At 42.1% G+C, this 17,784-nt stretch overlaps 1 protein-coding gene across 1 annotated transcript in view; it reads right to left on the bottom strand.

The window, feature by feature from the left end:
- Window positions 1-444: 444 nt before the first annotated feature.
- SAMD3 (sterile alpha motif domain containing 3) overlaps window positions 445-17,784 on the bottom strand; it is a 38,659-nt gene continuing 21,319 nt past the window's right edge. The window contains exons 5-9 of the mRNA XM_010282635.1: window positions 16,362-16,529; window positions 3,538-3,741; window positions 2,976-3,147; window positions 975-1,057; window positions 445-729 (exon numbers count right to left, since the gene is read on the bottom strand). Of these exons, the coding sequence (XP_010280937.1) occupies window positions 445-729; window positions 975-1,057; window positions 2,976-3,147; window positions 3,538-3,741; window positions 16,362-16,529 (912 nt within the window). The remainder of the gene's footprint in view (window positions 730-974; window positions 1,058-2,975; window positions 3,148-3,537; window positions 3,742-16,361; window positions 16,530-17,784) is intronic.

The following is a 17,784-nucleotide window of genomic DNA, read 5'->3' as shown; positions in this document are numbered from 1 at the left end:
TTTCAGTAATCATAATATAATGAAATGATGATAACAAGCAAGTTTGTGCCACTTCAAAACATTAACTGTATTAGCAGCTGAAGCAGCGAAGTGCTCACATTAGCTCACAACGTGTCTTTTAAATTCTGACAGTGAAAATATCTGAATTTGTCAAATGTTTCCTGTGGAAAAATAATAGATGACACATGCAGTAATCTAGAAAATTTTATTATCTCTAATTCCTCTAGAATGCTCTAGATTTTCCATTTAAAATAATGACAATGCTTAAGTTTTAAATATTTTTAAAAGTAGCCGGTGCAGTAAAAAAAAGGGCATTATTAAACATAATTGTTATAAATCTACATACATTTTCACCAGAAAGAATGGCACTGATTTCTCTTCACAACAAAGGGATTTATTTTGACAGAATGTCAAATGCTGCCAAGAGGAGTGCTGTGTACGCCATCAGATACTGGGATACTCGGGTGCCTCCTGCCCGCTCCTTACCTGGGTGGGCAGGGATGCTGGGCTCCTCACCTCAAAGACCAGGGACTCCAGGAAGTTCAGCGTCCTGTGGATTCGCTTTGGGCACGGGATATCAAACACATGAAACGCAGCCAGCAGTGCCGCCAGGGCCATGGTGCAGTCAGTGAGCTGGGCTAGCTCTTCTCTTTCTACGTATAGCGCAAACTCGCATGAATTCACGTTGAAGGGATTTTTTACTTCCAACACTGGTGTCACTGCCTTTACCTAAATTAAAAAAAGGATATTTCAAATGATGCCACAGCATCTCTTTGGTGAACAGGACAGAGAATGAAGCGAGCATAACAACACTGCTTTGAATTTAGCTCGTGTTTCTATTTGCCTTCTGCCCGAAAGGCAGGCTAATGTCATCCTGTTCCAGGAGCTAGGCTGAACCACCAGAAGGCCAGGGATGTGCCCAAGCAGCTGCTACAAGGAAGAGAGACCAAGACTGCGGGCGCTCTGTCTCCTACCTCCTCGTTCACTGCAGCAAACAGACTGGAATCATCTCCAAAGACATCTGGCAGGAGTAAACATGCAGCAGTCATTTTCATATCTGTCAAAGGCAAGAATTTCTGCTAAATTACAAATAAAAACATTCTGGCACTGCAGTATCGTCCTGGAAAAGCAGATTGCAGCCTATGTTAACGGCTCAGCAGTAGAACCGTTGTTCAGTCCATTTTGAAGAGGAGTTTGTACCACAGTGGAGGTTTAGGCACCTCAGCTGGCAATGGGCATTAATATTCAAATCATTCATGACCCTCTGCTACTCAAGATTACGATTAAAAATTTCTCTCACAATAAGTAAGTAGGCCTTTGGATTGCTTATAGTGGAGTTCAGGAGCTGAGTAGTCCTCTTGCCCCACTGCCCATCCCCAAACCCCTTTCTCCCCAGTAAATCGGGTGTCTCTGGGAAGTCCTGTTGCCAGAGGACTCCGCTTTTGAAGGCTGCGGTACAAGCTGGTGCTGCAGGACCTCCTGGGATGTGGTACCCACTACCCGCCTGGTTCAGCTACTACAGACTGTAACATCTTTTTTTGCGGGTTGTGTGTTCCAGTGAGCTTGTCCCGTCGGGCACGCAGTCTCTAGGTGCCAGGACAAGTTTGTTTGTGGGAGAAAAACAGGCAAGTAGAGGCCTTGGGACTTACACTAAGGTATGAGTTAGAATCTTTGTGGGCATATTGTATAAGAAAAGGAGAAATTATGTACAACGTCCATAGCTTTCTAAGGCCAAAGGCATGAGTAGAGAGCCCATAAGGGCTTTCTAGATTAGGCTGTTCATTGAAACTTTTTAATCTATTGTGAGCTATTGAGCACTCATGTTTTTAAGCTTAAAGAAAGAAAATCCCAGTATTTTAACCTACTCAGCTTGCTGCTTTAAGAAATGTCCTGGTAACAAAAGCAATGAAACCGCTATAGGGAACACATGGGCTCATTCTGTGTCACCTTTGATTTGACATTCTGGCATGAAGGCCTGTTTGATAGAAAATGACAGTCTAAGGAGCAGCTTTCACAGAGCTGAGCTCGGGCAGAGGCATCGGCAGCTGCTGTTTGGGAAGAATAACGATTCTGAGTAACCGCTTCCAAGGTTTTGTCCCTGCGGAACCGCGCTCCCAGACTTCTCGGACTGAAAGGAGTGGCCTGGCAGCAGGCGCTTGCTGCCTTGCGGCCAGCGAGCCGAGCAGGCCGAGGCAGTCTAAGGAGCAGCTTTCACAGAGCTGAGCTCGGGCAGAGGCATCGGCAGCTGCTGTTTGGGAAGAATAACGATTCTGAGTAACCGCTTCCAAGGTTTTGTCCCTGCGGAACCGCGCTCCCAGACTTCTCGGACTGAAAGGAGTGGCCTGGCAGCAGGCGCTTGCTGCCTTGCGGCCAGCGAGCCGAGCAGGCCGAGGTGCATGGACCTCTCCTTTGGCTGACTGCGGCACCCGCTCGCCAGAGGTGCCAGCTTCTGTGCTTACTCCTGCAGCGTGTCTGCCGAGGCGAGGTGCTTGAACCGCAGGTAGTGGTAACCACTTCCTTCATTTCGCTGGGATGAAGACTTTAGCCATAGAAACAGTACCTCCCTTTCTAAAGGATATTGTCTCTTTTTTTATGGGACTGTTTCTCTTTCTAAACCAGAAAATTAGTTCTCGCTGTGTATTTTTAGAAAATAATAAGCACTCCTTTACATATCTAGAAATCCGTAATTCTACTCATCTAGCAATACTTATTTTAAGGGAGTTACTAACTTTATCAAACCTGTGGTCTTTTATTCAATATGAAAAAAAAAGTCTCGGTACCTGACTTTACTTAATTTTCCCCATAATTTATTAACTTTTATGCTTAATGCTTTGCCATCACTATATATTTTTCAAGCAACTGTGACATTTAAAAAATGTTTTTGCAATAAAATTGGAGCTGGTTTAGTTACATAAGTAAGAACAATTAGCTACAACAAAACTCTGATATTCAGGGCATAGAAGATTTGTACTGACATTTCAGAATGTCTTCCTCTGTGTGCCGCTTCAGATTTTCTTGCAGCATAATGTTAATTGGATTATTCCTCACCACATATAAAGATAATATGTTTTCTGAGTAAATCTCCAAAATCTCAACTGTTTTCTTATAAATGTCCATGTGTGTGAGAAGCTGGAACTCCCTAAAAAGCTAAAAGAAAAACAAATATTTGGTATTATTGCAATCCTCAAAACCAAAGCTGAAAACAACACGAGGTGCACCCTTTGAAGACAGGATAAAACTAGCTCAGTAAAATAAGATTATAAACTGGAGGAGGTAGTTTAATTTCTTTTCAAAGCAGGGAAGAAATACATCAAGTAGCACCAAAATACTTCATATAACCCACTGGTGTTGAGTGTGGCATGTTTAACACAGGACTGGTGAATCTTTTAAAGTGGGGTTAGCAGCAAAAATACGAGTTAAAGAGAACAGTGTTGATGGATACTTCACTGGAAACATCCAGTAAAATATGTGCTTGCGGTTGTATCACATCTATAACACAGATTTCAATGTTATTATTAAAAATAGCTCTGTTGTTACCTGATAAGGGCATCTCAAGAAAGGAAATAGTCGAAGAATGTCTTTTAAAGGTGCCTTATTGCTGATCATCTTTCTCCGTATTTCTGTTGTCACACTCATTCTGTTATCCACTTCTTTCCAGTTCCTCTGAGTTTTCATATATTCTTGCTTAAGCCACTTAATATGTACATCCATTGCACTGCCTTCAAGATGAACAGGTTCTTCCTATCAAGAAATTCAGAAGAGAATTGTTAACAAATCAGCTAGCCTTTTTATCTAATGTGGCTTGTGTGATTTGAGTGTACTCAAAGTATAGCCAAGCTCAGCAGAAAGTACCTGTAGTATGGTTTCAGTACCAGCTCTGTGAACTTATATTAGGATCTGTTTGCATATAGTACTATGGCTATTGGCCAAGTCTCCCAAGCTCAAATTACATATTTGAGGATATTCACATGCAGTTCCTATGCCTGTGTCTGGTTCGTGGTTTATTGGACATTAGTGGGCATTTCTAATGATGACCCGGTATTTAGCTCTGTATTACCAAGAGAAATAGTACAGGAATAGTGTGTTTGTTTGTGACCAGCTTGAGTAGGCATTCCTTGCCTCTTCGTCACTGCACAGGAACAGGGGTGGTGGGTCAGACAATTTAGGCTCATACCCTCCTCCACCTGGCTGAGAAGGGTGCTGGGAAAAAGTCTGAAGTAAGGATGCGTGTGTAGTGGTACTTCCCCTGAGTTCTGCCAAGACTCCACTGAACTGGAGTTCGTGGTATCCCAAGGGTTATGTCTTTAATAGCCTTCAGTAGATTTTTTTGCTTCCATTATTTCTCCCAGTCACTTTTCCAATTCTCATAAAATTGTACCTTCCACAACATCCTGCATTAAATTTGGCAGTTTAACTATGCACTGTCAGAAGAAAGGCATCCTTTTGCTTGTTTTCTCCTGCTGCTTCTGCTTCTGCCTTTGTACTGGATTCAAAACCTATTCACCATCTCCTTGCCACCGTAGTTTTATAGATATGTCGTATTCTGTCCTCAGCCACCTCTTTTCCAGCCAAGACTGTCTTAAGCTATTTAATCATTCCACATATAAAAGCTGGTCCATACTTTCAATTAGCCTTGTTACTGTTTTTGCATATTTTATAATTTCACTACAGCTTTTATGAAATGGGCACAGTAAAACTTAAAATGCTAGTTGAGATGCTGGGACACCACAGGTGCATACAGTGGAATAATGCTCTCCCTTTTGTTTCTTTCTTAAGTAATTCTGAGCATTCAATATACTTTTTTGAACTGCTACTTTAGCATTGTGCCAAATTTTCTTTGGCTTAATATAAAAATACCATTTGTGAATGGTACTAATAAGCTCAAAGCCCATCACTGTAAATGTTTTTAGGACTGTTTTTTCTCCTTGTGCCTTATTTTTCATCTATCACTATTGAATTTCATCTGCTGTTCTTTTTGCCATGTCACTCAGTAGTATGGGGTCCTTCTGCAATTCTTCAGTCAGTCTTTGTCTTCAGTACCCTTAGAGCATCACCAAATGTGATCAGCCAACTAGTCTCCTTTTTCCACATCATTTAGAAACATATTGAACTACATAAACTAGGAGCATTAATAGTCTTTTCTGCTGTAAAACCCAACTATTTCTGCCTAGCCTTCTTGTTCTGTCTTTTAACTGTTTATCCATGCAAGGACCTTCCTGCTTATCCCCTCAGATTATATCCCCTAAAAGCCTTTGAAAGGCGTGTAGTGAAATCTCTTCTGAAGTTAAACTGTATCAGCTGGATTTCCTGTGTCCTCAGGGTTGTTGAATACTTCAAAGAACTAATGAATTTATGAAGAATTACTTCTGTTTACATAAACTTCATTGATTCCTTCCCAGTGTATTCATCTCTTGGGTCTGCATTACAGTTCTTGCCAGTTTGGCCAGTAAAGACAGCAGGTTTCTTGGTCAGTGTGTTCCCTAGCTCTCTCCTGAAACTCTAGAAACAGGCATCAAATTAGCTACCTCCAATTTTCTAGTATCGTGTTTCATAAGAGAAATTGAACATCATGATTCGAAAATTACCTATTGTATCCTTTGACACGTCTGAAAATTTTGCACAAATATTTGGTCCTGGGAATGTGTTACTCCTCATTTTAGCGTATTATTCTGTAAGCTCTTTACCCACACGCCAATCTGAGACACGTGCCCGGACACCGCCTATGAAGAATGCTCCCAGTAATGTGGTCACCTGCACTCCTGCACTCCTCTTCTGAGAATCCTTGCAAAGTCTGTCTAGTTTTTCTGATACGGTTTTATATTCTGCAAGACCTCCTGCACTGGAGAGTGCACCCCGAGCGCTCCTGTCCCTTAGCAGCATCAGGCTTCCTGCTTCTCCTGTGGTCGAAAAAGCCTTTACACCCATTGCAGAAAAGGCAGAAAACCACAAACACAATTCTATGTAAATCTCCAGCGGGTTGCGCATAGTCATCAGAGTCCTGTTTTGCTAACATGTCATCTCTGCAAGCTCCCTGCATCAGTGTTTGGTATTTTCTAATCTAATTTAATCTATTTTATCTAATTTATATTGGTTCCTGACTGTGAATACCATTCTCGTATTCACACATCGCCAAGTGAGCCGTTCAGCTGTCCCTCAACATGCTGGCTTGCACTAAGTTGGATGGAGTGTCTCTTGCTTCAGCAAGACCACTGCACAAAACCAAGGGCTGGTCCATTCTTGTCAGGTTCAAGATGTTCATGCGTTCTTACACATGCACACACAAACTTGGGCAGTTGTTTGGGGTTTTTTAATTACATTTATGTTTTTTACTCTGGGAAAGAGCTAGTTTGAAGTCTCTTGACTCCAAACTGCTCTGTTAGTACTGGCTTCTCCTGTGGGTCTGCTTCCAAGCCTCGTGCCCGTAGAGCGTGAACTTCTTTGGCCACCTGGTGTGGAGCACAGCGGCTCGTTTCCAGAGGGGCCGTCACCTTCAGTGACTTACTTGCAGAGGCAGGAAAGCAAAACAAACTCAACCCAGTGTGCTGTTAACCCCAGACAACCTGACTGGGTAGCTTAGAAACAAATACTGAGGAGAACACGTTGCGACCTTTACTCCAGCTTATCTCCATCCCCCTTGTCAAGGCAAACACTGCTCGAGTTGATGGACTTTCCATGTAGTCAGCGCTATCCTTGAGAGCTAGTTTAGCTAGTGACATTATTAATTAGCTAAATGAGACCATTTGACATTTTTGTAAGCATCAACGGCAAGCTACCAATAGAAATACGGCACTAGTGCAAGGAAGAATTGCTGTCATACTTACCAACTAAGACAAAAAAAAAAGTGTGATGGAAGGCCAGACTTGTTGTGTAAATTGTCCATTACATATGAGTAACAAGCAGAAGGCAGTGTTAGAATTGGTTTTCCTGCAGCGTTCATCCTGCTTAGGGCAACCACAATCTGTAATCTTTTAAGCTGCACTTCTAGGCTGAAGAAAGGTAGTTCTGAACTTTAAGGTCTTTAACATAGGTTAGTGTAGTCTATGTAACAGACTACATACCCAGCCATAAAACACATCTTAAAACTTCAGTCAACTAATAGAGCTCCAGAAATGTACCAAATCTCTGGTAGTACTGGAAACCAATTAATGACAGTTTTCTACTGGCCTTGAGAGCCATTGCTGTTTCAGAGATTACATCTTGTTTATTATTATTAGTGGAAACGTAACAATGTTTATGTACCTTGAGCATGGGCAATGGTAAGTATGATGTAAAACACTTGGGGAGTTGTAAAACAATGCTGCATGCAGTGAAAGAGCAAGTGAATACTGAGTTCTAGGGTTGGCATTAGCAAACAAAGTTGCTGTGATTTTGGGGACTGCTTGACTAAATACAGTGGCTTTAATACAGTGGCAGGCCTGTGCCTTTTATATCTAATCACAGAATCATAGAGTAATTTGGCTTGGAAGGGACCTTTAAAGGCCATCTAGTCCAACCCCCTGCAGTGAGCAGGGACATCTGCAACTAGATCAGGGTGCTCAGAGCCCCGTCCAACCTGCCCTGGGATGTTTCCAGGGATGGGGCATCTACCACCTCTCTGGGCAACCCGTCACTTCATTTCATTTTGTCTCTGGAGAGTTTCATTCCTACCGGGGAATAAAACAATATACTTGTAGTACATAGTACTATGTAAATACAGATTAACTGATAATTGGGAGGATGGATTTACTGCGTCATTGCGTATTTCTAATTCCAACTGATTTAATGCGAGTGGTGTATGTTATCAGTCAAGAACAGAACAGAGCAATGGGACTTCACTGGTACATGGAGTCAAATGGCAGTGACTGTCTTCAGCCGAACCAGTGTGGAATTAGAGAACGGTGAACTTAGATGTTTGTGGATGAGTAGCTGTTTGCAGTCAACCTAGCTGAAAATCTAAAGGGCAAAAGCATTCTGATCTATGTTGTTCATTATTTCTAAGCATAGGTTCATTGAAATAAAATCCGAATGGTTTTGGTAGAGCAGGAAAGTTTGACATCACTTGAATTTTACACAAATGATTGCTGACCTCAGGATTTATTAGATTCTAACATCAAAAAAGGTTTTGCTTTTATTAAAAAATTACAAAACACCATACTTGCAGCAGAACACATTCAATGTGTAACTTGCTGTATAACTCCATTTCCATTATCTTCAGCCCTTCTTCCTATTTTTCAAATTTGCCTTTTTTCTTGTGAAGTGCAGTGAATGAATATTAACTCAGTCACACCTAAATGCAGGATTCACTTAAAATGTTTTCATTTTTTCCTTTAATTTTTAGTTTGTGAACAGGTTGATTTTTAATGTAAGCACAAGGGTAACTGAGAGGTGGCTTTCTTTTGGGGGAAAGAAGTTATCTCAGTGGGACACCATTTTGCAAAGTATTTTAAATTGTAGTAGAGGATGATTCCAAGTGTGATTTAAAATCTTTTATAGTTAACTTTCACATTGCTAGTATGAACAGGAAGAGTCTTGGTTCAGTAACAGGCTTTCCAAATCCATCAATCAGCCTATCACATGCTAATTTAGGAGGGACTCTAGATCCTCTCCACTTTAACCATCAAAGCAGGAAAGCTAGTTACAGCACAGCAATACTCCAGCAAAATTTTGACAGTAAGGTTAAAGCTCTGTCATTTCAATACTGCGGAAAAGCAATCCTATCTGTACCAAAGCCAGGATCTCCTGTCTCAATGTGTGAAGAAAAGAAGCCAAAGCTAACAGTTCATCCTATACGCAGGACAGAACTAAAAAGAGAGCCTCTTTAAATGAGGAATCCTTCATTCTGGAGGTCACTCAACCTCCTCTGGCCAGATTTTCAACTGTGTCACCAGTAACATCCACTTCCCTTGCAGCGATAAGGAGAATGTTAATTGGTAGTCTTTAATTATTTTTTTACATGTAATTTTGTCTTACTTATCATTCTACATACTGAGTTTATAATGTAAAGAATTTCCTTTCTTTTTAAATAATAAAGGTTTGATTTGTTAAAAAAAAAAAATCTTTCTGGAACAATTTACCTCAATGCCTTTAAAAAACAAGCTGCCTCTTTGTCACAAGCTCATGAGAAACACAACAGAGTAGAGAAAAAGGCCAAAAGGATGCAGAGAGGAAGTTAATGAGGTAAGCAGAGGATATCCAGTACTTGTATGTCAGTGTAACCTAGACCTTGCCTGAGGGATGGTCCTGCCAAGGCTCTTAGCCCTTCTGTTGGATTCACACACAAAGGCTGATGGCAATAGGGAGCCCATCCCTGACTGCCCATGCCGACAACCACCCGTAACCTCTTGGCATCTCACATATCTGTGATAAAAGCCACCAGATCTAGGAGCCACACAGGTTGTAGGGTTCCATGCTCCAGATGGCTTTTGACATTGACCCCCAGTCGATATTCACACTTCTACTTGGAAGCATATACAAGTAGATTGTGTTAAGATGCTCACATTAAAGCAAGAGAACATACATAAAACAACTCAACTCCAAATCCTGCATGTCTCCCATGTCCTGAAGCAAGAGGATAGTTATTCATTTGGTCAGAGACAGGTTTTTAAATGAAGTCCCAAAGCCCTTTTGACAGCTCTTAATTTTTCCCCAAGATACAAGATTATATTACCATGTTCTTGTAAAAGGCCCAGCTAGCGGGGCACTTTTATGAGTCAGTGCCACAGCCAAGGAAGTGAAGCTGCTATATCTCTTTGTGGGGAGGAAGGAAGCAATTCTTATGCATGATGTGCATCTTCATGGTCTAAGCTTTCAGTTACTGTTGAAAGCCAGAATCATAAATTCTAGAAGTCATTAATGTCAACACCAAAGTAACATGACTGCCTAATCACAGAGTGATGAAAACTTCTCTGATGAGGACAGCAGCCACCTCTTGCTCTTTACAAAGGTTTACACCAGTTCCTGAATGGTAAATGTAGCCTAGCTGTTGCTAATGACAGAGATGAAGATCTCTTTTTTGAAGAATGCCAACAGGACTGCTGACTCCTCAGTTTGAGAGAGTGAATTCAAATAGGACCACGGCATGGATATGAGGGCACTGAACTGCATGCTGCTGGTCTGTTCACTGCCAACCATGGATTTAGGTTCCTCACCTGGCATGCTTTGGGAATATTCCTTTGAGGGAATTCCTTTGGGTGGAGACTAATCTGCTTCCTGGAAGGAGTAGAAACCATGTGATGGTAATGAGAACCACCTCCTGGAACAGTAGTGCCACACAGACAAGTTCAGTGGTGCCAGCACTGAATGGGAGCTCCTTTTACACCGCAGTTTGGAGCTGGGTTTCTAATGAGTAGCAGCGTTGGTGCAGCTGTGGCATTGCCTTTCATTACTGCTGCTCTTGTCAGCTTCCAACACCAGCTAATAATACTTCATTTGAAAAAACATTGCAAATTTTCCTTGCTAGATGCCAATGCATACACCAAGTCATGTTATTGCTTAGAGCGTTGATGCTGCTAACACTTCTTGATTGCTGAGTCTACCTGCATCAGAGTTCGCATCAATGCTCAAGGTACTTATGCAAGAAGGCCTGACAGTAGCAGTTTCAGTGTCTTCCCTGTGCCTAAACAAAGAATACGATGCTTGCATACTGGCACTGGGAGTATGGTGGGACCCTTGTTTAGGATACTGTTTTCCATTAGTTGCGTTTTGTAGCTTGTTCAGGATGAGAAACAGCTTTCACAGGTAGTTAAATGAGCATAATCTGAATCTTGCATCTTGATTTTTGAATACCGACAAATGGACCTTGATATTTTGTCTGGAACACATACAGACACAAGGCATCATAAAAACCACAGTGTACAGAACAGTTTTTAATACCACTATTGTAAGGAACAGCCCCTTTTTTTTGTGGTGACTTTCAGGTTCATCGCTTTTAGTATATTGGACACGGGCATTTTATGTCGGGAGGAATGCTCAAACCAGGTTATGAAGTTAGTTAGAAAGTGAAGATTTGCTGAAAAAAACCCTAAAACACCCCAGGCTGATCTGGAACAAGTCTGAATCTGAAAGGCAGGCAGTAAGCTGGACGCCGCTCAGGGCCCATCTGCTTGCCCCAGAGGGTGGGAGAGAACTGAGAAGGCATCACAACTGTGGCACCTCTCATGTCCAAACACAGAACACAAAGACGGGTGAAACAGCATGGGCAGACTGCTTTCATGCAAAATGAGCACGTAACCTACTGCAGGATCCACGCTGACTTGTAGTCAAATGAGCTGTTTAATTAAAGCAGGCTCTGCTTTAATTACACATAATTACCATTTTGAACCAGGCAGACACTTTCAGAGCTAGACCTGCATGCCAATGCTAACTGCAAACTTTCAAAGCTGCATAAATCAGTTTATTTCTGATCACAAGTGCTTTCTGATTTGTAAGCTGCCAAACACACAGCATAAGAAAAATGGATGAAATCTCTTTTCCTCTACCAAGGGACAACCTGTATTTCACACTTCATGTTAACTCACAGAACAAAGGAGATACTGAATGACATAAATAAGAAGGTGAAGCATAAGATGTATACCAGAAATTTGTGTTCAAAGCTTTTGTTTTGACTCCAAAAGCATTTTAAAATATTAGCTGTGCAACACCACACACTACGCACATCAAAGTTTTAGGGGAAAAATGACATTACAACAGTATGGCCATTGGATGATCATTTGTATGCTCACATTCTGGCTGTGCAGATATTCAAGCACTTGATTTGGAGACCTTTAATTTAGAGAACAAGGGGCTATTATCCCTTCTTCATCCATGTACAGCATTCACAGTATAGATAGTACCCAACGCTGTACCTGCCCACAGTGCCCCTCAGCCACAAGACTGAGCCAAGGGACTTTCTGCATCCCATGCACAAGCTGTTCATCCTTTGAGAGTTTTACAGACATTCAGTTTATCTGGTTTCCTTTTTCCCTTGCTGACGCCTTTTTTCGCCTCCTCATTCCTCCCGTTTTCTCCAACCATCGCCTCACAAATCCTATTCTCTCCACACTCCTTGAAACCTTGTTTCAAGTTTCTAACTCCTGCAGTGGCATCATCTCATCGATACGCATGATGTTAGTTATCACCTTAAAGAAAAGCATGTCCCTAGGAAATGTCTAACTTGCCTAATTTACCTAATTTGAGGTAAAAGAAACTCAGAGTACCCAGAGTAGACATCACTCAATCCTGATTCCTTCTTTCATCAAAGACAATTTCCAGACCATGATGAGCATGATGCAAACAGGGTAAACTTCTGTGAAGCACCCAAAAGCAGCAACTTTTCCACTACCATTTTTCACCTCACAATTAGTCCTAAGACCACTCCCAGAGGCTCAGGCAAACTCCCAGCTTCAGTATCAGTACAACTTTGGCAAAAGGTTGCACAGGCTGAGGAACGGTAAAGGCAAAAGACGGCATAGATCATCTGCTTCACGCCATTAAATGGCTGGCTTCCTTCAACAATCAGCTCCCTTGGGCTGGCTGGTTCAAGGACTGTCTTCTACATCTGCCCTGAACAAGGTACTTTGTGCAGGTTAAGCCTTCCTTAGGTAACAATGGACAAGGACTCATGTTGAGCTCATGAGGTTCAACAAGGCCAAGTGCAGGGTCCTGCACTTGGGTTGGGCAACCCCCAGTATCAGTACAGGCTGGGGGATGAAAGGATTGAGAGCAGCCCTGCCAAGAAGGACTTGGGGTACTGGTGGATGAAAAGCTGGACATGAGCTGGCAAAGTGTGCTTGCAGCCCAGAAGGCCAACCGTATCCTGGGCTGCATCCAAAGCAGCGTGGCCAGCAGGTCGAGGGAGGTGATTCTGCCCCTCTGCTCAGCCCTGGTGAGACCCCACCTGCAGTCCTGCGTCCAGCTCTGGAGCCCTCAGCACAGGAAAGACATGGACCTGTTGGAGCAGGTCCAGAGGAGGGCCACAAAAATGATGAGAGGGATGGAACACCTCTCCTGTGAGGACAGGCTGAGAGAGTTGGGGCTGTTCAGCCTGGAGAAGAGAAGGCTCCAGGGAGACCTTCTTGCAGCCTTCCAGTACTTAAAGAGTCCCTATTAGAAAGGTGGGGACAGACTTCTTAGCAGGGTCTGTTGCAATAGGACAAAGGGTAATGGTTTGAAACTAAAAGAAGGCAGATTCAAACTAGATAGAAGGAAGACATTTTTCACAATGGTGGGTGAAGCACTGGCCCAGGTTGCCCTGAGGGGTGGTAGATGCCCCATCCCTGGAGACATTCACAGTCAGGTTGGACGGGGCTCTGAGCAACCTGCTGTAGTTGAAGATGTCCCTGCTTATTGCAGGGAGGTTGGGCTGGATGGTCCCTTCCAACTCAAACTATTCTATAATTTTATGATTCTAAGTTCTGAATATCCCCCAAACATGGAGGCTCATATTAATGTCTATGTCCGGCACAGTCCACGCTTGTTTCCAATGGTGGCTAACCTGATGAATATTTGTAGGGAGCATCACTTTAAGCAAAACCTCCTTCACTGACAGACACCTCCAGCATGGGTTTATGTGCCTTCTTACTATCATTTTACAGCCCTGAACACTGCACTTGCTCAAGACCTTTCCTGTGATGCTAGCCACTCTAAAATGAGGTTGCTCTTCAATCTTGCTTGAATATAATACTCTGTAATGAGGAACACATCAGCTGATATCTTAAAGAAACTGGAGGAGAAAGCCAGCTGCTGCATGTGGAAGCAATGCCCTACATGGGAGGCCAAGTAACCTCGTGCTGTGTTTGGAGGAGGAATGCCTGCTGGCAGGTAACCGGGCTGGGACAGACCAAGGGGCAGACGTCATCTGTGGCTCTGAGCACATCCCAGAACATCACAGGAAGCTTGTCCTGGCAAGCAGCTGTTTTTTCACACAATGAAATAGAAAGAGTGGGTAAGGATTTTATTCGTAGTAATAGCTTTATTATCTTTTTTTATATAGCAACAAATGCCAGGTATACCTGAAGCATTTCCTATTAGTAAATAATCTTTTTATCAGTTTCATACCATTAACAATCCAATATTATACTGACACAAAGCACATTTGACAGAGTTAGATTTTATGACTGTTCAGAAACTAAAGCTCAGTATAGAAGTCAACTGTGTGGCTGGTAAGTAGGTCATCTGTTGGGAACAGATGTGCTCTTTCATCTGCAACCGCTTGCCAGCTGGCTTTGACCTATTATGCCCTAAATGTCCTACTCTGCCTAACTAAGGGAGAGTGTGGTGACTCAAAGGGCTAGGAATCTTTCACTGATTATTCTCCAAAGGTCCCCTTAACCTGGAATTCATTTCCCAGCCTTTTACTTTAAAGAATCCTGATGTGTTGTCTTCTAGTGCGCACAAGGCTGATCTGTTCTTCCAGACTTGGAAAAGGAATGAAGGCAAGGGAATCAGGCTAATGATAATTTGAATATCATTTGGTTTTGCCTGTGGTATTGGCTTCTAGACAAAATATTTATTTTTTGAAGCTAAGACTCTTTGTTTAGCAGTTTAAATTTATCACAAAGTAGTTAGTGCCAAGGATTGGCAGAAAAATGCCTTTATGTGTGTTCCTAAATATACAGAATGAAAAAACCCACACTGCATTTGTTTAAAAGAATATTAAACAAACGTCATGTCCAGCTGTGCACAGCTGTAGTGACATACTTTAGGATCTCAGAGCCAGACGTACCTGTTTTCAATGTAAAAACACATTTAAAATTTAAGAAAGTTATGATTCCCTTAATCTTGTGGGATGCATTCTTAAGCCTTAGGAGGGTCCACAAGTGTTAATTCTTGCATTTATATTTATATGTTATTTTTTTATATATATTTATGTTAGGATACAGGAAAAATGAGAGAAAGAAAGGAGAAATTGTTTAGGGATACTCAGCATTCTCTAACCTCCTTCCAGTTTAACCCATACTTGCTTACGTTAAGGGTAGCAGAAAATGCCTAGGACTTTAGAAGAGATGGAACATACTTTCTTCTTCTTCAGTTTCTAAAGCAAACAAGGGATGACCAGTGATGGCCTTGGGCAATGCAGTTTAAGACAGTGGTGATTCCTAGTTTACACATACACAGCGCAGTGCAGTTACACCTTCTCTGTAGAAGGTGTAGAAGTTATACCTTTCCCTGTAGAAAAAAGAAGTTGAGCATGCTGTCCCTACAGAGTCACCGCAAAGCCCTTCTCAACTAGCTGATGTGCCAAAAAAGACCCACATTTGCCCTTTCCAAGCACTTGCGGATAAAGGATGGCTAACTCTTAATGCATGCACAAAAACATTTCTCGTTTACTGCATGCAAGACTATTTATTGTTTTGCACCCAAATTAAAGGTTTCTTACTTTACACATTCTGCCAACCTCCCAACTAAAGCAGGCAAAAAGAGGGAAGTGTTTATTCCTGCAAACATTAGTCAAAAGGGGATAAACAGAAATTACTGAAGCTTCTAAAAAAAACCACCCAAAAACACAAAAAAAGCCCCTACAAAACACAAAAACAAACCAACCCCAAACATATATCTGCATTCTGGGTAGAAAACTACAGCTACCTTCAATCGCAAGGGTGATGTATGCAGAAATGCATCCAGTTAAACCACTCTTGCTCGCCTAAATATATGTGTCTGGTAAACAGCAGGATGGACATGTGTGAAGTCAAGTACCTGCTTACTTATCTTCTTTATCACATTCTTACAATTGTTTAAATTTTACCACACTTTAATTGGAGCACAAGGAAGTGTGAGGAGCATTGATGAAGCACAACTGGAACCTTAATGTGTTTATGAAAGCTCATAAATTAATGCGTATGCTTCAAACACTTACTGGACAGTGATAGCTCTCTGAATTCTCTAACTAACAGGATATAAGCAACTGCATGCATACGTCAGGATGCTTCAGAACCATCCTGATGTATATCACACATCAACACGAACAGCTTTTATATAACAAGGTGCAATGTCACAGTAGGATATGGCCACTTGCTACCAGCTCCAATATCACTTTGCATTCTTATTTGTACAGAGCTTTGAGCCCTTAGACACAAGCCTCTATTGTTTTGCTCTCTAATTGGAGGTGTATAACCTAGAGCAGAATGGGAATATTGCATTTAAAAAAACAGACAGTTTTCTGTCCAATTGGCAACAACTCTAAATGACAACAAATGTGCAAGGCATCCAGTATCGGGTTTAGCTCTGCTGTTGATACTTGGTTCTTCAGAAATGGAAAAGAAGTCAACTATCTGACTATAGGACAAACTCTGTACAAAATGTATTTAGAACAGGGTGAGATCACTTCATTCTCCCCTTCTTGGTGGCCTTACCGTCAGCAGAGGAGCCGAAAGACACAGAACTCAGTTAAGCACCAAAAATCTTACCTCTACCTGCACCTGGGCATCATCGTGTTTGTTTTCAGCAAATGAAGATTTCCTGGTCTGTCCTCGTCTGTGGCCAAACTTGCATTTGTTCCTCAGGACTTGCTCATCATCTTCAATGGGTCGCCGCACGTATTTGAAACGATCTTTAAGGGCCCGTTTCCATAGCAACTGCATGGGGAAAAAAAAAAATCTGCCATTATCAGCATCTTTCAAGAATTTGCCCCATTCCTAAAGCTTTGTTTTATCTAACTCTACTTTATAAAAAAGTGCTTGCCACTAAGCAGAAAAAGACTCGTAGGGTGGCATCAGCATACTGGTGGCTTCAGGACTGAAGGAAACACAAGCACCTGTGGTATATGACTTCATGGCAACTAAACAGCAGGGTGACTGGTACCACCACGGTTCATTAAGGATGACAGTAATTGGACCTAAGGGTTAGATTTATCCAATATAACCAGGGCTATCGGTAAAACCACAGTTTGCTTTCCTTTTCTCAGCTCTTACTTTGGGATCAGGTCATGAAACTACACGGTGAATCAGATCAGCTCACTGATGCCACAGAAAACTAATGGGTTGTTTTGGGGTTTTTTGAGTGGATTATTTTTCCTCTGCCTCTGACAGCATCTGACTGGTTGTGCAGTTGTACGATCATTGTATCTAACACAAGAGAGTGGGAAAGACACAGTGGGACACTCTCTTTTGCAGGGAGCCTACAGTTACACCAGATCAAGTGTATTAGTAAACTGAACTTAAAATGGCTGAATTAAGAGGATCATTTAAGTAGGTCCTAGTGTTTGTAAGACTGCTCTAGGCGTGTAGACTGCAACTTAAAGGCAGGCCTGCACTGCAAGCAGATGCAGTCCCTGCTTAACAGAGCCGTTCATCAGTCCTTGGCAGCTGAAGATGGTGTGTATGTTGTCCCACTGCTTCTATCACACTCGTGTCTTTTTTTTTTTACTTGGGTACTGAAAAGTCACTTCTGAAAACTGGATAGACAGCTACTTCCTCCTGCGTCCTTACGGACAGACGGCTGCTCACCTGCAGTCCCCGGCTGGCTGTCCCGAGGCGGGACCCAGCCGTGCTAACTACCCACACGCGGGGAAGCAATTTCGAAGCAAAGGCTGTTAAATGTGTCCGCAGGCAAACCTGCAGCAGTGGATATTGAAAATGTTTTGTCAGATCCTCAAAAGCAACTGCTTATTCCAGTCATTGAGGGGTTTTCATCAGTCAGAGGGAACAAAAATTAGTCAGAAAAGTGACTGTAAGTGACAGGACATAGGAAGAGAGATTCAAATAGCTGTTACCTCGTTTTCTAAAATTGACTCCAATACTATACCCGCTTAATACTATACTGAAGCCTCTACTCACTGACATACTGAAACGCAATATAAACAGAAGAATGACTTCCCCCAATTTCTTACCA

Source organism: Phaethon lepturus, unplaced genomic scaffold (assembly GCF_000687285.1).
Source record: "Phaethon lepturus isolate BGI_N335 unplaced genomic scaffold, ASM68728v1 scaffold50142, whole genome shotgun sequence".
Taxonomy (NCBI): domain Eukaryota; kingdom Metazoa; phylum Chordata; class Aves; order Phaethontiformes; family Phaethontidae; genus Phaethon; species Phaethon lepturus.
The sequence above is the reverse complement of the archived record's forward strand: the minus strand, read 5'-3'. Positions and strand labels throughout refer to the sequence as shown.